The 22,585-nt window shown below is 39.8% G+C and overlaps 1 protein-coding gene across 10 annotated transcripts in view; it reads right to left on the minus strand.

Moving 5' to 3' along the window:
- OMA1 (OMA1 zinc metallopeptidase) overlaps positions 1–22,585 on the minus strand; it is a 261,075-nt gene that overhangs the window by 221,242 nt on the left and 17,248 nt on the right. For 6 of the 10 annotated variants that reach the window (XR_006414721.1, XR_006414722.1, XR_006414723.1 and 3 more), the window contains exons 8-9: positions 22,083–22,232; positions 13,703–13,914 (exon numbers count right to left, since the gene is read on the minus strand). Coding sequence is in view for 3 of the 10 variants with exons in the window: in XM_044430007.1 (XP_044285942.1) it covers positions 13,756–13,914; positions 22,083–22,232 (309 nt within the window). In the remaining 7 variants the exon portion in view is untranslated. Of the gene's footprint in view, positions 1–7,111; positions 13,915–22,082; positions 22,233–22,585 lie in introns of those variants that run through there. The other 4 variants (XM_044430007.1, XM_044430008.1, XM_044430009.1 and 1 more) reach the window with 2 other exon arrangements.

Below are 22,585 nucleotides of genomic sequence, written 5' to 3' on the forward strand. Positions count from 1 at the left end.
GGGTCTCTTCAGCCTGGAGGAGACTCAGAGGGGATATGTTGGCGACATACAGGTATGTGAGGGGATGTCACATGGAGATGGGTAGAGACTGTTCTCCCCTGCAGAGGGAGGCAGGACGCGCTCCAACGGAGCAAAGCTCAGGGAGCCAAGGTTCCATTTGGATGCCAGGAAGCACTTCCTGACAGTCAGGACCCCGAGGGTGTGGAATGGGCTTCCACGAGAGGTCGTTGAGGCCCCATCGGTGCGGGTGTTCAAGGATAGGCTGGACGTCCACATGGTGGACATGTTGTGAGCGGAGCCGGCTGGTGCCGGAGGTCAGACTAGATGGTCCAGGAGGCCCCTTCTGACTCGCTCTGTTTTCTTTCTATCTATCTATCTGTCTGTCTGTCTGTCTATCTGTCTATCTGTCTATCCATCTATCTCTGTCTATCTGTCTATTTAGGCAGGCGACTTCTATGTTGCCCCATTCGCCAAAGCCTCGTGGTGGCTCACAAACCATAAACATTTTCTATGTTTCTATGTTTACCGAGTTGTGATATTGCAGCACAATATTGGATCAGGATACTTTTCATATTGGATAATATTGCCTAATTATTTACTGTAGAGCCCAATAAAATAGAAGTTTGTATTCTAGTGAGTGAAAGGATGCCTCTGATTTACCTCATTTCTCCACAAATTTCTGTTTGCTTGCTGATTTTATAGTATCCCTCTTGAGACAAAGAGACTGAGTAGACATGACATTAACTGCATAGCCATGGTGCAGAGAAGATAAACTCTTTATCTTGTGCTACTATTTTCCTGTCCCTTAAGAGGGGAATATCAGCCATGCAGAAAGGGCAGGGAGTCTGCAAAAGGCGGGAAAGGAGCAAACTGTCAACAAGGGAAAGGACAAGGCCACCTCAAAGAAACCTGGAGGGATGAATTGGGACCCCAGGTAGGTCAGATTTAGCAAAAAATACTTACCTTTCCCTAGCAAGCAGTAAGCTTTTCCGAGAGAGGGAGAAGGAGAGAGAAGAACATTGACAAGTTAAGATACTGCTTAATAAATAGGCATTTACAAAACATTGCTTTTCTGCTGCAGCTATGGCAGACAAAACTGAGGACATATACATGAGAATTGATTCAGTTGACCTAAATGTATGGATGCTGTAGTTTAACAAACTGCATCTTTTGGGAAATAGTGAATATTCAAAGGAATGTTTTTTATAATCATAGTCATCAAAAATGTATTGCCAAATAACCAATACACACCAGAGGTTTATAATAAGTCTTAGCAGGTGGCAAATGCCTCCTTTTTGGCCAAGGGGAGCAGTGAAAGCTCACTACAGGCATCTTTGGAGAATATTGAGTATCTGGACCCATTCCATCCTGAGTTCTGGCTCAGTTACAGGAAGGGATCATAAATCCCACCCTCATAAATTACCATTCTTGAGAACAGGACAGAGGGAATAAGCTCTGTGGGATGTGCATAAGCTGTGGGATATCTCAACATACCATCTCATCCCCACTGCTATTTAATATCCATAAGGAGCCACTAAGGAGCACTCATAAGGAGATTTGTAGTGAGGTGTCATCCATATGGAAACCATACCCAATTCTACATCTGTGTTATATCTGAATCAGAAGAGGATAAGCATGACCTAAATCAGTGCCTGAACACATTGGTGGGCTGGATAAGGACCAAAACTCCCAGTGAAATTAAATTGCAATTTGATGGAGACATTGTGGGTGAACAGTTCCCAGATCCAGGAATTAGGAGAATTGTGAACTCTGGATGGGGTTGTGCTCTCTCTGAAAGAACAGGTTTGCAGTATTTCTGAATCCATCACTGAATCCATCCAAGCCCAAGTGACCTCTGTAACTAAGAGTACCTACTTAGGACACCAGCGTCACCCCTTTGGGTTCAGGGATAGCCTGGCCACTGTGATCCACATATCAGTAAGCTCAAGATTAGATTGCTAGAACAAGCTTTATGTGTCACTGGCCTTAGGCTGACTCATAACTTGAACCTAGCACAGGATAAAACAGCTACGTTACTGGCTGGGATTCCTTAGAATGTACATATTACACTGGCTTCCAGGCTGTTCCCAAACTACGTTTAGCATTAGTGTTAGGGTATAGACATAGGGTATAGATGTTGGTATTGGCAAAGAGAGAACTGTACCTCTTGTGACCTGCTTACCTCAAAGAATATCTCCCTTATTCCAACCTTGGAGGCCACTGCTATCTTCAGTGGATGCCCAGGGGGCAAAAAGGGTCCTCTTTGACAAACAAACAATTCTCTAAAGCTCTACCAGAGGAGGTCCTCACTTTGAAGAGTGGCTCTGTCCAGTTCTGGATTAAAGATCAAAAACTATAAAAACTGTTTCTCTCAACTGTTAGCATACCATGGTGACATGTACTAAATTTCTATTTAAATTATAACTATTATTTCTAACATGTCATCTTTACATATAAATTAGCATATGCAAATCATATACAAGTATGTCCCCCCATTTTGTGATCTTTTTTTGGTAATTTATTAGTGGATTTCAATGTCTTGTTGCCCATGCCATGAAAAATGGATTTCTGTTTAGTAATGATATGGAGATGGGTTTTCTGTGCTATGGTGCCCAGATGTAGCTATGATGTCTCAAGAAGAGGCGTCCCAATACAGAGGCTCTGTTTGTTGGTACACAAGCCATTCAGGAACAGAATGCAAATGTGTTCTGGATGGGCTCGCATTCCCTTTCAAGGTTTGTTTGCACAGCTTGGAATGCTTCTGGATGCAGCTTTTCTCCTGGATACATAGTTGGTCACAGTGCAACCAGAAGTACCTTTGTCAAGCTGTAGGTAAGTCTAACCACAATAACTCATGCCTAATCAGTTCCTGTTCAAATTTCTCTCATGCATTCCATGTGGAATTGTCCTTGAAGACTGTTCAGACACTGCAGCTAGCACAAGATATGACAGTTCAATTGGTTTCTGTAGACCATGCAACATGCGTCTGAAACCAACTACACTGGCTCCCAGTTTGTTTTTGGGCCCAAATTCAATATGCTGTTTCCTACCTACAAAGCACTAAACAGATTGGGACCAGGATTTCTGAAAGATGGCCTCCTCCCACCTGAACCTGCCCATATTTTACCATATCCTTGAGAGGTCCTTCTTCTTTTATATCCCACAACCAAGAGAGGTTGGTTTGGTGGAGACACAGGGCAGGGCTGTGCTAGGCCCCAATTATGAAACTCCCTTCCTAAGGAGGTCAGATGGGCCCTGCCTTTGTCAAAGTTTCAGTGGGCCAAAAGGAGAGTTTATTTAGGCTTATTATGCTGCATTTTAAATGACTTTATTCTTCCTTCTGTATGTTTTAAAATGGCTTGACTCTGTCCTTAATCATATTTTATTTCCCCCAAATTGCATTTTACCTCAAAGGCCCTTTGGGCAGAAAGATTATTCATAAATATTTTAAGAAGCAGATATGAACAAATAGCTCACCATAATTGTAGGCAACTATCCTGCACATAATTCTGGAAGGACTGGATAAAAATCTGTGCATCTTATGTGACAGAAGGCTTGTAACAAAATGCTGGGCCCAGTGGAGATATTGCGGTTCCTAGAGGAGCGATGTAATGCATCATTGCCCTGGCAGACTGCAGGGACTCCAAAAAGAGTGTTTGCAGTGTTAGTGGTCTCTTAAGACATATTGATAAAAGTGAGCAACTATCAATATATGCTTAAAGAGCTTTCAGTCTGTGATAACCAGCCTAACTGGAAAATCCCCAGTAATTTCTGCCTGGAAGAACAGTGGTGACTTGCTGAGAGAACACACTTCAGTAAGCAGCACTGGTTAATTCTTCCCCTATGAAGACAAAGCAAAGCTGGGAGGAAAGTGCTACGAAGGCAAAGCAGTGTCTCACTGAATGTGGTTGAGATATCAAGCGCCAAGCGAGTTCCCCAAGCAATAGGTTTGTCTGGTGCAGAAACGCTTTCATCTCAGGAGCCAATTCCATTTCAGGGAAACTTTCAGGGTCTGCATTCAGGGCCAATGGCAAAATACTAAAAATACTTGCATATTTTAACTGAAAGTTTTTCCTAGCATTAGGAGAGGCATTTTAGTCTTATGGAAAGTGGGAGAAATCCCCCAAAGCTGGGAATCCACCAAACAATTGGTGGTTAAGGAAAGGGTATTGCCACCAGGCAGAAGCTTCAAAGAGAGGTTTAGGAGTTGAAGGGTCAGATTTGGAGACAAAACATAGAAGCAGAGAGAGTCAGAAGGGGCCTCCTGGGCCATCTAGTCTGGTCCCCGGCTCCAGCCGGCTCCGCTCATGACATGTCTACCATGTGGTGCTCTGGGTATATATAGCATGAAGGCTGTCTAAATAGCAGAGGGGGAAATAACCAAACAGCTGCAGACTACACTATGTCAACAACTCAAAACTCCTGAACCAATTTTCTCCTATCAGCAGAAGGAAATCTGGTGCATTTTCATCTGTCAGAAAGAGGAAGAATGCTGGGACAGATCAAGCAGGGGTGTTGGGACCTTCCCTAATGACAAGTCACCTGGTTTACAGGCTCTTTCCTACCTGCAGAGCCTCATAAATAGTCATGTTAAGCTGCCACCTGTCAAGTTAAATGACCGACTAGATATGAGAAAGCATAGGAGAAAATAGTGAAATTTTTCAGGGAAAATGTGTGCAGTTTGGCCTTCCAAACTGGACTCCTTTGGTTAGAGTGATGGATTTAAGCCACTACAATTAGAGAACTTGTTTCTGCATGTTGGGTCCCATTCTGAACATGTCCTGGGAGATGAATGTAATGTATCACATGGAGGAAAATTTAAATGCCTGATTTAATCCTACATTATCTACCCTTTACCAAATGTTCATTGAGAAGTGGATTTCAAGATTTGCTATAACTCTATACAGATTTAAATATGAAAAGCTGTTTACTACAGAGCAAGACCATAACATAAATCACATTATTGATAAAAGATCATTCTTAAAATGTAAATGTTTCAGACCTATATGTTTCGAGAGGTTCATTGTCCATTAGGGTCTCCATGTGAATAAATCCCTAGAAATAGTCAAGATTCATTATGCAGAAAGGTTTTTTTAATGGTAAAATTGGTAGCAAGACTAAAATTAATTCAAGCATATCCAGTCCTACTGTTTGGCCTGAGCGCCATCTCACCCAGTTTCCATGCCTTGCATTTTCTATTCTTATGCACAAGGTTTTCATAGCCATTCTATTTCCAAGTCATCAAAGGATAAGAAGCTCAAGGAAGATTCTGATCCCTGGGTACCTGACAGTAATAAATGATATGCGAAGCTTCGGTGACAGGCTGCTCACTTGGTAACTGATGAGCTGAGGTCCCAGAGAGCTGAGCCCATGTATTTAGCAAATGACAAACCAGCTATGGTGATCGAATCTGTACGGACAGAAAGAAAAGCAAATATAGGTTTTTACACTAAACTTGTATGATGGATAGATTCATCTTACTGAATGCTAGTATTCTGAACATCTATCTGTTCAGAATACATATGCAATTTCAGGGGTTTTCCTGCAAGCTTGTTCCTTACTTAGCACTCAGAAGCCATCATCTTTAAAAGTGCCAGCAAATGGTGAAGTAAGATGCTGAAAACCAAGAAAGGATCTCAGTACACATCCAAAATTAAGTCCACAGTGCAAAGTTTGATTGCTGCCATAAATAAGAGAAAGTTTTCCACTCAGCCAGGCAGTGGTGTAAATTAAAATGGGGCAAAAGAGCAGACACTGAAAGACTGCATTTATGAAACATGACAGTTCTGGAGTTTTGCTTTTGTTCTGTGAAGTTTGAAAAAGTGGGCGTATCAGGCAGTGATTTCTTAAGGGTACTTCATTTTTGCAGAACATCAGTCATCTGGGTCCTCAAGTTACATATGTCCAGCTGTGTTTTGTTTCTCTCCTTTCACATTTATCATTGGAATTATCAGCATAAAAATTTGGAGATAAGGGCTACAGGCATTGAAGAAATCAGTTCAACAATATTTCAATGGTATTTCAATGATAATTACGCCTTCACTTCATCAGAAGACCTTGTCAAACTTTTGTTCCCTATTTGGGCCTTAGCAAATTTAAAGAACGCTTGTATTATCTTGATTTAAAATGTATGTTTGTTCTAAGAAAAAACTAAATTCTTGATAAAATCATATTAATCTCCAAATACATGAAAGTATATTTTATGTGTCTCAAGGGACCAGGGGAAGGGTATCTGGGCTTTGACACCTTTGTAATTTTCCTTCACAGTCTCTTCTCTTAGTGCTATCAAGAAAGTGGTTAATGCACAAATATCTTGGGTCTTTTAATTTTTTAAAATACTAAGAAAAATTCATCTAAGACACATTCTTGTGTCAACCACTTGTTAGCAAGCACTTTTGAACCCATGATCAGGATAGGAATAACTATATATGCTGTAGCCCACTCAGTGTCAGGATCCTATCTCCACTATACAGGTAGATGAGAGGAGCAGCTGTGCTCATCTCCCTCGTTTTGTTTTTTTAAAGATGAGAGGAAAAGGAAAAAGTGTGTTCCAGCATTAGAAAGAGGAAGCACATCCAGTCACTAAAGAAAAAGATCCAGATCCTGCACAATCCTTTGTTAAGTTTTTTCTGACATCCCATAGAATTTAATGGGATTCACCCCTAGGTAAGAAGGTACAGAATGGCAAGTATAGCCCTCTGTGTTGGGAATGAGAAAGATGCAGTTTGGGTGCTCATTCTCAAGGAGTGCTGGCTGGTTTCAGAAGAATCAGAATGTGAAGCAAAGCTGGGCCAAGTCTGGGAGGGTAGACCATCCTGGGACACTGAGATGAGAGAAGCAGAGGCACTTATCTCATGGCCAAACTCCCCAGGTGGGCAGGCAGTACCTGGAAATAAGTGAGATGTACAGCTGGTGGGAAGGGACTCAGAGTTTCTCAGATAGTGACCAGGCGACACTGGCTCTTGACCCCTTGAAGCAGCATCAGCAGAGGAGGGTGGCCCAGTTAAAGGATCTGCACATGGAAAGGAGGTGTGCTGGCTTTCAGAAGACCCCTCCCAAAAGGATGGGGCCCAGGCATGCTCATAGGGAGAATTCCAGGAGGTAATTGCTAGATTGGGTTCAACAAACTGCTCTGTGCATGTGCAGAGATTCATTCTGGGTGATTTGTAGGTTTGGTCAGTAAAGAATGCTTTTGCAAGGAAATCGATCTGTGGCTTTTGAATGCACACAAGAAGAAACCCAGCTCATGACACTATGGTGCTAAAAAGTAATGTTGTACCTTGAGGAATGTCTCAAGATGTTTGGGTCCACAGCAGACCCTCTGTGTTTGGAGAGTGTAGAAACACACTTAGTTCTATGCAGTAGCTACCTGAGAGGAGGAGGAGGACAAGGAGTATTTCTTTACCACCCATATTGGCTCATAACATTTAAGTCAGCCATTCAGATATCAACCAGGCCCAACTCTGCTTAGCTTCCAAGCTTAGGCAGGATCAGGCATATCAAGCTTGCATTAGAAAGACCCATATGTCCGTGGCCCATCTCCAGATACTTCATTGACATGTCCTCCAGAAACATAGCATACAGGTAATTGTGTTTATCTTCATCAATCTTCTACATACTTCTGGTCGAATGTGTCTGTGATAAGGAGGATAGAAATTTTAGAAATTTTAAAGCAGGAGGGTCATACCATAAGAAATACAAAATGCATTAGACAAACACAAACCCTTATTCACCTCTGGCTACCAAATGCTAACCCACATCTTTTCCTGGGAAAAGAAGCATTAGTGAATCCTAATAAGACCAAAGGAAGCTGCCGTCAAACTATTTATTCAAACAGGCAGCCGCACTTTAGCTGAGGTCTACCCCATCATCAAACACCTGATCTTTTTAACTTCAGGTGCCATGACTTCAGCTTGAGAATTTCTGCATGCAAAGTATGTCTTCTGTTCCTAGAGGTCATCCATCCTATTCTATTGCTATAGAAGATCCACTATGAAAGTCCTTTAGTGTTTAGAACTGTGCAGACTTGTTTGGAAGATACAAGTAATACTGTGCTCTTAAAAGAGCCTAGACATTCCAGACAAACGTAGTACAAAAATATTTCCGAGAAGCCCACATCATAAAAGACTTCATTGGCATATCCTGGCATCTTACGTCATGCCCAAAAGGTCTCTAGATCATTGAAAGTTGTCATAACATAGGCTTTTCCACATCTCTATAGCTACAATGACTTTAGACTTTGCTTCTGAATTGTGTAGAATTGTGTGGTTCCAAACTGTCATTATCCAATGAATCACTCATAATTGTCTTTCCCCACTTCTGTCACAGAACCAATGCGAAATACATTTTTGACAGAATTTTATAGTTCAAATTTTCTATTAAGATTGCATGTAATTCTACATCCACATCTCCTCTATGGATATCTCACAGTTGTCAAAGAGGGAAGAGTGTCTGAAACTTCCGAGAAATGTGTATGCCATCAGAAAGATACTTCAATTCCATACAGTGCATTCCCAAGAAGCCTTTTGTTTGAATGTGGTATATTGTAGCCTAAGCAAAGTCACACTTTTAAAACCAACTGGAAGCCACAACAAAAGATCCTACCAACAATTTGCCAAAGCCAGGCTAACAATTAAGCTGTTGCCATGCATCAATTATGAGAGTCTAGCCAAGACAGTCAAACTGCCATCTTGTGGTTAACAAATGTTGCTGCTATGACTCCAGAACATTAGTCCTCCCTCATTTATTCCATGCACGTACGGAATAAATCTGAGGGCAACATATTCCAGGCAGGAATAAAGAGCTTTGATTCTCTGGAGTCTAAATATCCAATATAGATCAATGTTGCTAGAGGGAAAAGAGAGGGACATTTAATTACCTTAAACCGAATGCAGAAGACAGTGGGGGAGGAAGTCTTTGAGTGAGGGCAGAGGTCACCTAAGTGCTAAAGTGTTTGCTGCAACCACCTGATAATGGGGTAAACAGGCTACAACATGAGTAGGAAAGAATGATTTGGAAAAACGTATCAGAGAAGGATCATTGTGGCAAGCAGTGACAAATGGAGTCTTACAGAGATGTCCTGCAAATAAGTCAAGACCACAGAAACATCCATTGAAACCAACTTTTATCTGATATTTGGGATAGAAAGCATCACTTTTTATGATCCTCTGAAACTGCTCCTTGCCATTTTTAAAACACAAGCCATTTTTAAAACAGGCAAAAAGTTTCCCCTGAAATGGATTTAAGAGTTTTGGAGCCTGTTGGATGTTTTCCAGTCTTGTGAGGCAGCTGGCACATTTAGCAGCTGTCAATTGCTCTTCCCGCCACCATATGGTACTTGCAGCCTCCCTTCTCTTTAACACTGATTCATCTGTCTTCATATTATAGGAAACTGGTGTACCTCATGGGTGTGCAGGGGGAAGTGGGTATCCATGCATGTGTTGCGAAGCAAAGCAAGGGCAAAACCCACGCTCTGCTCTGGAGGTCCCAGCCACTCCTCATCTCACCTGCCCATCTGGGTTTTTGTTCTCTGAGCATCTCCTCTACAACTAGCATGGCCAATTGATTTTACAAAGTCAGAGTAAACAAAGACCCTGCACATTTTATGTTCTAGATGCTTGTAAATGCTCATACACAGATTTTGATCATTTCTTTATTGCGGATCATTCACTTAGAAAATGGGACTAGCACTGCTTTATTTGCAAGGCACTTTTGTGCTGTTAGACCTCACATGGAATTTACTTCATTTAATGATAATGGATGAATCAGTGTGTGTGTGTGTGTAGAGAGAGAGAGAGAGAGAGAGAGAGAGAGAGAGAGAGAGAGAGAGAGAATGCATGCATAGAGAGCATATATAGACACAGGGGCAGGTAAACTTAACCCCTCTGGGGAATTAGCTCTTAGACTCCTATACAAAAATAAAGCAAATTTCTAAATCCCCGCACAATGATGTCAGCAAAGAAAAAAGGATCCTGCAGAAATGAACTCCCCCAACCACTGCAACTAAGGAAACCACTAAATAGGAGCCATTCAGAGTGAAGTGCTCTGTGATGCTGAGCAGAAAATGACCAGAACGCAAGAGGCATCGAAAGTGTTTCACTGCAGTCAGACTCAGTTGTTATTTTACAAAGGATTCTATCATTCAACAACAGCTTATTTTTTGATTCACAGAACATGTTTTTCCCTTTACGACCACAAATGAGTACAAAGGTCATGTATAAAGCATTCAATCTCATACAGAAGGTTTTAGTCAGGGCTGGTGACCTTGTTTTGCATGGAAATCAAGAAATGTAATGACTATTTTAAACTTTTTGTATACGTTTAAGCAGCCATTGGAGTCTGTCTGAGATTTAAAACATGCAATATATAAATGCATACATACAGATTAAAGTATTTTATGGATTTTTAGCAATGTAAATATTTCTCATGTAGATTGAAAGTATTCCAGCTTTTTTAACACTTGTTTGCTTGTACTATAACATTTGCTTCTTGCTAAGATATTTGTTTTTACGCTGTAAGCTATATATAATCTGTGGTGACCTGGGGGGACAGTGGGGAGTCTATCATAGCATGCTGTTCTGTTTAACTTACATATGACAGAATAGGTGAGCACATTTCTGAGCTTTTCTGTTTAAAAAAAAATCAATAAAACACCTCCTGTCAGTACAAATAAAAATTATGAAGTGACAGGAAATGGTCAAGGTGAGTCTTTCACCTGTTGCCAATAGTGTCTTGCATAATGATCTATGGGAACAATATGCACTAAATCAAGACACACAGAATCAGGTCTGGCAAGCGGAAGCGGAGCCAACCTTGAAAATTCTTCCTCCAAATAAAGATAAATAATCTAGATAGGTGTTAGTATTCTCCAGGAAGTTCAAATTCTTTGGTTAAAGTCAGCAAACAAACTACAACTTACAAGCTTGTTATCTGACTCTCTCTGCAGTCAACACTGAATGCTTTCTTTTAGCAAAATCAAAACACAAGACGCAATTGGAAAAAAAAAACCCACCATGCTGTCTCACAAACAAGGCAGTTCTGCCTTTAACAAGAGGTCTGCTTTAAATTCCAGCTGTTTTATGTTCCATAAAATGCTGCAATATTTTTCAGTACTGCCTGCATTTTCACATCACCTTATCCAGGAACTCTGGCTTACAAAACCACTATGTGGTCCATGCACCTTGTACAGCCATCTGTTTCTCCCATTAGCACAAGAGGGTTGTCTGTTACACTAAACAAGCTCAGGATTTGTAAACCAGCAACAAACCTTGGTCTAAAGCTGTTCATATGCAATAAGCCACAATTTTACATTCGGATGTAATACTAATTATGAGTGGAATGAAAAGTGGGAATGAAAAGATTGCAGGCACCAGAACACATCTTGTGCATATTATGGTTTATTAGGCAGAGATTCCAATCTTAAGGAGACATGCAAAGGCAGACACAGTGCATGGAGGTACCATCTATTTTTTTTAAAAAACATTCAAATATATTTCTCTGAATAGTTTGTGAAAGTGCCATAAATTGCTGATCATGAATTTCACTTTGACCTTTGTAGACTGTGGAAACTGGAAGGTTTGCATGAATTATAAAAAGCTTCCCAGGTCTTTTGTTGTTTTTTTTCCTTGGTTTTATGTATTTTTAAACATGCAGTCATGAATGTTCCTTGATGGAGAAATTCAAGACAACCAAGAAGAAAAAACAGTTGAAAAAGAAACTGAAGATACACTGTGTTCTGCAACATTTAAAAATACATCAAGTTCAAAAGTGTTGATTGTTTAGCAATCCAGACAAATGAAGGAAAGGTGCTATATCACTGAATCTAGAAATATTGCAGCAGTGCAATCGGTTATTATTTTATAACAATATTTGTTGTAAAACATTAAACAGTATTTTATACAGCTTACTGAAACAAAAACATATTGCATTTGTACAAATATAACAAATGAAATGGGTTTTAAGCTGTGGGTTTTTTGCTGTATTGCAAATACACATGTTTGTATATATATGGCTTTTTAAAGGTTTTAATCTCTGAAAATCTTGCAGAGAATTTGGCCATTGGGCAGAAGAGAAATGTAATAATAAATGAAATGATTTTAAGAAATTTGTCTTGTTTTAAATGTTTTTCTACTGGAAACATTCCTCAGGAAAAAAATGAAAGAAAACTTCCCCCACTTCCTTTCAGAATTTTCCCTTAATACATTTAATATGGATGCATAAACATTCATCAATCATATAGTTGACAATGGCAGAAACACTGGGACTTTTTTTTTGCTTTTTTGGCACTACAGTGTGAAGTAGTCTTTAGTGCCATATCTGTTCTACAGTACAACATACAGCTAGGTATTTCTGTTTTATGCAGTAAGCAAACATTTGAAATAAAGAATGTGCTCCAACAGCCATGGACTTCTAAAGAGGATAGAATACCAAGAACTTTCTCAGTGAAGGCTAGTAGAACAACATCCTCTGGCAACCACAACTGAGAAATGACCGCGAGCATGTTCAGAAGAATAGAGAGGACTTTAAGGACAACAGCAGGGCACAACACAATAGTTCAAAGATTACGTTCCAGACAGGAATTTCAAAGAAACTATATTTCAAAGCACTTATTCTGGAGCACTGTCACTTAAACAAAATGGTGCAAGAATCACCCCCATGTCTAACTAATTGTAGATGTCTGGCAGCCACTTCATAACATGCTCCTTAACTCCAGCAAGCTTTCTCGAATGCCTGCCACTGGCCACTCAAAGCACTGCTTGTCCAGAAGAGGTAGTATGGCAAATAGTTCGATTTTTCAAGAGACATATTCTTCACTTAAGATGTTGAAAAATAATTTAATACACTCCATGTCACATGTCAAATTTTAAAGGGAAATTTTCACCTTGTGCTACACAAACATTTTTTACATTGTAAGGTTAACTACATGGTCCTTAGGGATTGCGTTAAAGTGAAGTGCCAGTTCAATCTGTCTTTTTAAAGTACAAAAGAAGAAAACCTCGGCAGCAAGTCAACCAATTAGGTCTCTTTCTGACCAACCCATTGGTCAGCAGATTGCTTCTTGTAACAAGCAGTAAATTCTTGTCATTATTTTTCAGAGAAAGTTGGATACAGCTAACTAAACCTACTGCAAACACAGATGCATAATGTAAATAAGAAAGATGATTTCATTTTTTGAAACAAAGGGAACCATCTGTATGTAGCATGAGACAACGTATATAACTTAAAACCACAGTGCAAGAACAGGCCATGCATATGTGTTTATATAAAAGCAACATTTTGAAAATCCATCCCAATACTTAACTGAAAACACTTCTGAGGAGTCCATTTGGGAACAAAAACTGGACATTATAAAATGATCTGGAAATGCCTAGTTTTATGTTGGATCAATTCTGGCAGCACAAATCATTTTTTGTGACTAGCAGCCTCTCATGCCCTAATACCCAACAGCCCTAATGAACAAGGGTTGTCTTTGCTCTTCTATGAAGACAGCTGCTCCCAGCATGCAGATTAGTCCTCCACTGAAGCATCCTTCTGCATGTCCATGAAAGAGCTGAGTTTCCAACTATACATCACAGTCACAAGTTTTTGTTCATGATCCATAGCTGTTTGTTTATTTTGTCTTTTCAACCATTTTTCAAAGCAGAGAAAACATTGTTGTGCAATGAACATTTGGAAAGAGTTAGTGCAAAGTATTTCTACTTACATCTTGAGAGTTCTTAACCAGCTAGAATGTCTACAGCTGTCACCTCCTTTTTACTAAGAAGCTTTTGTTTTATCAAGACCATGGTGAGTGATATTTGGAGCTTCCTTATCTCTGGATGCTTGTAGGAACTGCTGCTTGCTCAATCTGAAAATAAGACGTGGATCTTGACTAGGCAAACTAGGGCAATTGCATTGGTCTCTTATTTGAAGTGCCTGGAGGAGAAAAAAAAAAAAAGAGAGAGGAATTATATTGCCAAAGAGACTCATTACCAATGTCTAAACTGAAAATTGTCAGCTTTTTCACAGGGCTCTTGCAAGGAAAATAGATAGGTGCAAAGTGCTATTAAAAATGAATGAATGAATGAATGAATGAATGAATGACTAAATAAATAAATAAATAAATAAGAGCATTTCATTGAATGGATAGGTTTTAGACATTTGGCACTTACCAGGCGATTTTAGTTACATATAATACAGTGACCATTTTGCTATTGAAAAAGAGTCATCAGTATATTAAACATCAATGATTGAAGATACCTCTCAGAGTCAGAACAATAATCTCATTTAGAAAAGGTTCAACTGCTAGTGATAAAGTCACCACAGAATTTAAATAACAATTAACCAATCATAATGAAAATAAATTTACTAATTCCAAAAAAATGAACACACACATACAGGAATCTGCAAATATTATAGAGCAGGAGTGGCTATCTGCAGCCATTCAACTCCAGCCGAGATGGCTAATTATCAGGGATGATGGGAACCAACAGTTGCCAGTCTCTTCCCTGCCCTCACCACTCGACAAGAATAAGCTCAACCCTGCTACTAAGCAGGGCACGCAAGTACTTCCCCTCTGTTGTACGTAAAATATTATTGTATTAGAAAAAAGAAAAACGCATTCAATAAATTAGTGGGATTTCTTGCATTTAAGCGGAGAATGATGGGAGTTTCAGTCCAACCTCTGTGGCAAATGCCCAAGTTGGCTCAGACCAACTTTCATCTTTAACTGGTATGTCAGAACCTGCACAGGGTTCCAGCTTAATCTAAAATAAGCTACAACAGCACAGCATGATGAATTTGGCACTGCTCTAAATACTGCCCGCATGATGGACAAGCCACCTTCTCAAACTGGCATGCTGCAAACCGGATACCCCTGTAGAGACTTCAAAATAGGCTCATGGAGCTGTGTATTTTATCAAACCACATTCAGATAGCTACAATGTTAGCTGAAGTGGATTTCATGGCAGCACTGCAGAAGTGGTACTGCAGTTTGTAGCACATGAGCTACTTTATCCTACTACTAAGGTTAAGCACATGTGGCACTCTGACTGAAGCCACTGGCTAAGAAGAAATGTAGTATTAAATGTTAGATGCTTTTGTGTGTGTTGTCCCCTGTCATTGGCAGAAAAAAGGCTCTCTCACAAGGCAGACTCAATAGGAAGCAACGAACACAGCAACTCTGATGCTATGTTTCCCTCAAGCAAAAAATCTTAATTTTTAGAACAATAAAACAAAATATTTTCTGGGGATGCCTATGTGATTGTTTCTGATTGAAAAGAACTATATAAGTCAATACTACAACCACTCTGAAGACATGTTTTGACGCTTGCCACTGTTTTTCACCCACTGCTAGTATTTTTAATCTACTTTCTAATATCTATTTTAATGACAATCCTTTATTGCTTTCTGGATTAATAATGTTGTGCATATGAACTGGATTTTTTTTACTAAATTATAACATATGGTACATATAAACTGCAAGCTTTTTATACAGTAACCAGACTTACTTTATTCAATCAGAAATTGGCTGAAAGTCCAATTTCTTTGGTGCTGGATGTAAACAACTTTTCCACTAGGTATGAAGTTCTGAATATTAGTAGTTTTGCACAATAGGTTTGTGCAGCACTGACAAAAGAAACTAGGCATACAGTATTTTAATTTTCAACAGTGTATTTAGTTAATAGAAATGTACAGGCTTCTTAAGATTTCAAACTTTTTTTTAGAAAAATACACTAAGGAAAACCATGGAACAGGCATCCTCATGAAATCTGATTGCTACCGTAAGCTTCTTTCTCTGACTGTATAAAGTAACTGCACCTGCTTTCCTCAGATGGAGGTTAATACATATATACAAGATGATCTGAAGGACTGATGTACAGTAATATATTTGCAGTCTGTGGAAGATGATCCGCATTTTTGTTCTATCTTCTGTCATATTCCCAGCAAGCAAACACAAGGAAAAAAACCCTGTAAACCCATAAGGGGAAACAACATGAATTTTGAGATCTGTGTAATGTATTACAGATTTTAACATTTTAAAAAATCTATGGGAAGACAAATTGCTTTATGCATTTTTGTAATTTTAAGAACTTTGTCACTTGACAGCAGTACACAACAGGCAGTCTTTGCATTCTGAAAACATTTTTTCTAGCATTGTGTATTTCAGGGCCAAATCAGTTCTATGCAATGTAAAAATATTTGCCTTTGGTTACTCTGTTGCATGTAAAATGAAATCTGGACTGCAAACAAGTAATAGTAGTGCAGCACTAGTACCTTCCTCCCAATGCATATTATTTCCAACAGTTTTGTACAGATCTTGTTGCAAAGGATAGCACAGAAACATTTTAATTAAATTAAATTAAATCTTGAATAGCAAGAAGGATTACTGCAGGACAGCACAGGTTGATTCTCACTGTGATAAGTAGTAGCCTCCCATTCACATTTTCTGGAAAAGGGCCCAGAGGGAAGAATGAGACCACTGTAATACGGTGCTCTCCATCCCTTCCCACAGAGCTGGTCCAAGAAATAGTATCAAAAGCCACTGAGAGGTCAAGGGAAATCTGTAGGATTGACTTTGATCATCTTCCCCAAGACAGGTCATTAAAGAACTGTTGGTAGCACACCAAGACTGGACGGTGAATCCAGATGGGTTGTGGGTCCCACCCAAATGGAAGTAGGTCCAGAGCTGATATGGGCAACATGTCGCTTGGTTGGTGTGTGCATACAGCCACTGCTACACCTCCCACTTCTGTGTGAAATGCAGTAACCTATAGAGTGTGCTGCTGTGCTGTGTTTAGCTTAGAAACTGTCCTAACCACATTCATATTTTTTTATAAAAACAGCTGCACACAGCTGTGTGGAGGTAAATGCCTGCTTCTAGAAAATTTGCATCTATTTCCCCTCAGTCTTTCAGCTCTGCCTTGAAAATTGCACAACTTTCCCATTTCTCTATGGCTTTGCAATGAACTTTTGAATCTGTGTTATTTGTCTGTCTTGAAGTTTGTGTCTCTTAACCCATGAGGTCCCTGTTTGGACTTGAAGTCCACATAAGTGCAGTGAGCGTGCTCACTGTTCTCTGACCCTTTTGTGCATCAGACAGACAGCAGTGGGAAAAACGGACCGTGTGGGAGTGGAAGTGATGGGCCACTTCTGGAGAGAAGAAACTAGAGGGTGTTGTTATTTCAGTAGAACACAAAACATATTTTTTTAATTTAAAAAACATTTGCTAGCAATGGAAGCACCAGGCAGTGGAGGAAACTGAGAAGAACATTGACAAGAGAGAAACAGGCAAGTTGGGTTCAATATTTTACAGTCTGGCACATTTATGGGGGGAACCCTTAAAAACATTGTTTGGCATTTGCAGACACATTCCCAGGTTCATAAGGGCTCAGAAACTTAAATCCCATCATGAATGAGCAACCTCAGTGGGACCAACTGCAGGAAGGGTGCCGACACAGGGGACAAGGAGACTTGGTTTGCCACCACAGAGCCATCTCCCATACCTTCCAACAGTGGCCTAGAAGACTGAGGGAGAAAGAAGGCATGGAGAACAACTGAGTGGGTGATCACTTGGTAGGATAATGGACAAGTCACTCACGGCCATGTATTCTTAGGGTGGCTTGTGACTGTTCAGGACACAGAAACCCCACCGAAACGATGTGCTGCTTCTGGAAGAGCACAGTGGCTGCTCCTTTGTCACAAGAGAGTGAAATCATAGCCACACTCCCCTGCTCACAAGCATGATCAGGCTGTACTGTTTGAAAGAGGACAACATTATTCGTGCTGGAGAGTATCTGAAGGAAAACATAAACGGACAGATGCGCCTGTGCTTTTCCTCGCCTGCCTTAGTTACAACATTGCAATATAGTTCAGCACAGAGTTTCCATTACCTTTGATCAGGGTGGACATGGAAAGAAATACAGCACTATAATTTACCTCAAGTACCTTGATTCAGCCTGCAACAAAAGTTACCAATTACTGGATAGATCAGCACTTTGTTATGGGTTAGACTGCAATTTCCCCCCATTGGTATGGAGTTGCAAACATACAGCATTTGAGCTTCTCAGCTTCTCAGCAGCTATCTGGCATTTGAGGAAGACAGATGCAAGGCCTGCAACAGCAGGATGCCTAGGGAAGGTCCAGTTGCTTGGAGTCTAATAGTGCAGACAGACGGCATCAGTATATTCCATTCCATGCAAGACACATTGGACCTCCTGCCTCCCCACCCCACAAAGCAAGTGCCACAATTGCATTAATTATGCGTATGTGAAACAGCACCTGCATCTGCTTTGTGAGTTGGCAGCCAGGAAGTACAATTACCTTTTTTAAAAGGCCAGCTTGTAAATAAACCCCACCAGACAGATTTTACTAGCAGCAGCACAATACAGAAACATTTAGTGGCACATAAATGCCATTTTTGCTTTTGCAAAATTTTCTAGAAATGTTAATTTAAAAACTTAATTTAAAACGGATTAAATGAACCAAAATGAGCCAAATAAACAAAATTTAAAGAAAAATGATAATCAAAATATACCTTTAAGTAGTTTGTTTGATTAAGTTAATTCATCACATAACACCTCTGAGTATACTTTTTGCAACTGTTTTCCCTATTCTATTCATCAAAATGCATGCAAATACAAGCCACGTTTTAGAAAACCTTCATATTATCAATGAAACATGCAAAATTCTTAATGCTTTCCATAAAGGTTTATCTGTTCCTGTATCACCCACATACCCTCAGATACAGAAAGGTAGCACACAGTTCGAAATATACTGGCCTACATTATACATGTCAAGAATATTGCTCCTAGATTTATGGTGACATTTTAAACTGACACAGTTTTCATTTGGCATCTCTAAGGGAGAAATGCACTCAGGAACAACATATACTCAGAACACCATCTCAAAGCTGCATTGATATTTCTGTGATGTACAACATTCAGGCATGAAATGACTATGGGTCTTTTTCCATATCAACATTTTCTTTTAAACAAGCAGTCCTATTAGTACTAATTCTTTAACTTGGAATTGTTACTCATGGGTACAGTACTGGTACAAACTCATCCTGCAAAATGTTTAATTAAATTACTGTTTCTCTACATTTTATAACTTTGATTATCCATGTGTTAAATTTCCCATCTGACTTTTTTCTTATCTGCAATCTCTAAAGCCTGACCATACATTTTAAATCTCTCCCCAACCATTTTTGAAAACAAATGTTACCTCCTTCCCCATGCTAAATTTAAATCCCTTTCCACTACTTGCTGCAAAGCTCAAGGTGGCCCAGTAATGGCTTTTCTCAACATAAATATGTCATTGCTTTAGAAACTGTCATTTGCCAGACATGCAGAAACAGGAAGAATGAATTTTATGGCTTCTCGGTAAGAGTCAGCACATGTTTTTGATCCTGGAAGCTTTCAAAACCACTGGCTACAAAACAGTCAGGTTCTGCTCCTTCTCATATATAGAATGAAAATATACTTTAGATCATTCTTAGGGAATTTGATTTTTTTCCTTCCCCATATTATGACGTTGGATCAGTGGGCTGATGGCGGCAGTAATAAGGTCATTATATTTCAATAATGAAGATATAAAACCTTTGTGAAAATGAGTTGTCACATGCTTCAGCTCCGAGAGATGAGCAACAGGCATCCTTGACTGGAGCAACAAACCAGGGGGGATAGAGGGGTATGGTGAATTTCTCAGGAAGTTATAGGGCAAAGGTGGCATCAGGTACGAGCATGGGTCAGATACCAACAAGGCCTGGCAGGGCATAGGTAAGGGCAGATTGAGTAACAGGCTTCAAGACACAAGCAAAAGCAATGTACAGAAGTCGAGTCAGGAGTATCAAAGTAACCACCATAAAGGAGTGGTGCTCCTGTAACAAAACTGGGCAGCACTGGGAAGCCTTTTATACAGCAGCCTGCAGCTCCTGGCTGCTCTGCATGATTGCACTGGTCCTAATCTTGCATGTACGTATGCATGTATTTATTTGTTTGTTTGTTTATCTGGGGTATTTCTAACCCGTCCAATCACTACATGTCTCTGGAAGGCTTACAACAATGATATAATAAATACAGCAGTACAAATATCAAATAACCCAAACAATAATTATATTAATAACACTAATAACCCATGACTGGAATAAAAATGTATTTAAAAAAAACTTTAAATACTGGGTAAATAAAAAGGTCTTGACCTGGCACCAGAAAGCATATAATGTTGGCGCCAGGCAGACCTCTCTGGGGAGCACATTCCATAACCAGGCGCCACCGCAAAGAAAGCCCTCTTCCGGGTATTCTGTCTCCTAATCTCCTTCAAGAAGGGTTCCTGAAGCAGGGCCTCTGCTGCAGATCTTAAGGGGTGAGAGGGCATATAGGGAAAAGGACGTTCAGATGTACACATCTGATGACAGTCCTGCAAGAATATGCAAGTTGGAACAGGGTGTTTTCTCTATTGCGCCAGCAGGGGGAGCTGCATCATTCTAAAGACCCTGACCTGTGGTCACAAATCAGAGACATAGGCAGTATGAATATTTCCTTCTTAGCAGCTGACCTTGCATAAAACCATATATAAAAATTTCTGAAATGTAAATATCAACCTGAAACACTTAACAGTAAGAATACAATCAGAAAAAGTATGATCCAGAACACAGATACATACATAGAGTCTACACATATAGCTACCATTACTGCTAGAGAAGTATAAAAATGTAACACTTTTACATCTAATAGGAAAATATGGAACACAGAAACCACTTTTATATCACAGAATAAGCTAAGAATCTTACAAGCATCACGCCTGCCAGAGATACAAAGCAGGATTGGATATAGGGAGGGGAGCAACTTTCAGAAGTACATGTTTACAATGGCAGAGTGCAAGCTTCATTTACTTGTGTGCACATACCCATAATCTGCTGCCTAAACATGAGAATTCACTCATTTTGTATGTGTACATCCAAGAAGAACTGCATGAATATAAATGTTGTGTATACAAAGAACGAGCACTGTACCAAACGCATTGCTTGCTTGAAGCAGATCCATGTCCCCATTTTCATTCCCAACCTTTTGGCTCTAGGATGCACTAAGCAAGTGTCCAAAGCAGTGCTGGTCCCTAATGGTAGCTTTTGACACAGCAGTCAGAAGACTGCTGACAGCCAATTGACTTGTGTCTCAGGTTTTCACATTTTTTAGTCTAATACACTAGAAGGAAGTTGCACATGGCCCTGACAGTATGAAGCATTTCACCAGTTGTGAAGAGAACTCACATTTTGCACTACAGGGCAGGCACACAAACGTGCTCTTTGCATGCTACACTGGAAGCACAGCAAGCAGAGGCATGAGTGACCTGTACTGCTGCTGTCACTGCCTGGTCACGATTCCTCAAACAGCACTATGAGAGTTTCTGCAATGGTAAGCATGCACATGTGACGATGCAACTTTTTGGAAAGGAACAGAACAAATTATGGAGTACATCTCTAAACAAATGTAGAATGTCCTCCAGTTAAACTGACTTTCAAGTATAAGAAAGTCCAAAACACGCATCAGTTCCAAGGAAGAACAAAATGCAAATTACAACTCCTTCTAGTTCCGAGGATGGCAGCAGATAGGAACTTCTCAGACACCAGTGGCTAGGGGAGTGAGCAGGCTAAAATGATCTTTCATATCACATATATAGCAATCCACTTGCTATTCCTGCCACAGAAATACTTGACTAGCAAGAAGGCAGGATGGTATGACATAAATTATCTTAATGCTCTCTGAGGGTATGTTTATACTAAATAATTTGCATATAACTTGTCACACTATATATCACTATCATTTTGAAGATACTTTATCCAATGTGTGCTGGTAATTTGCACTCTATTTTCGTATTTGACAACTGTTGTCCTTTGAAAGAAAAAAATACATGAATACTGGTGCTTGCAAAATGCAATATTCAACACTTACCAGCATTTTTAGCAACATATAAAAATGAGTACACATTTAATTGTTTATAAATTGGTTTTAATATTATTTCTGATGTGTAAGGTTGCTCAAATATTCAGTTTTAAGAAGAGAGATACAGCAAACCCCTAACCCTCTTCATTGTTGTTATCTTACCTCTGGTATAAGCCTTTCCAAATGTTCAGCTCGATTCTCATGCGATGGGTGCGTAGAGAGCCATTCTGGCAATTTCGGTTGCTCTGTAATAGTGTCAGCTAGTTCCATTAGCTGCCAGAACACAGAACTTGCTCTTACATCCATACAAGCCTAGAAGTAAAGTGATGTAGAATGCAGAATAATGGTAATGAGAATCTCAAAACATATTGCAGAACAAGCTTAAAATTGTTCTAAGTATCAGTGGCTGCTTTCTCCACAAGAAGTAGAAAATATATTTATATGCTGAACTTCTGTGCTTAAAAATCTACCACTACACCAATGGCTGGTGCCTTGAAAACACCTGCAGCAGGGGAAGAAGAAATAACAAGACAAAGTACTGCTTCAGAGAGAAGGCTACCCAGAACATTTCTAAGAAGATAACATTTATTACAGCCAGAAATTACGCACAGAGAACTTCTAGTTTACCATGGAAAAACTGAGATGGTAGCACAAGTCAGTGGTGT

The sequence above is a fragment of the Varanus komodoensis genome, unplaced genomic scaffold (genome assembly GCF_004798865.1).
Source record: "Varanus komodoensis strain SLA01 unplaced genomic scaffold, ASM479886v1 scaffold20_1, whole genome shotgun sequence".
Classification (NCBI taxonomy): domain Eukaryota; kingdom Metazoa; phylum Chordata; class Lepidosauria; order Squamata; family Varanidae; genus Varanus; species Varanus komodoensis.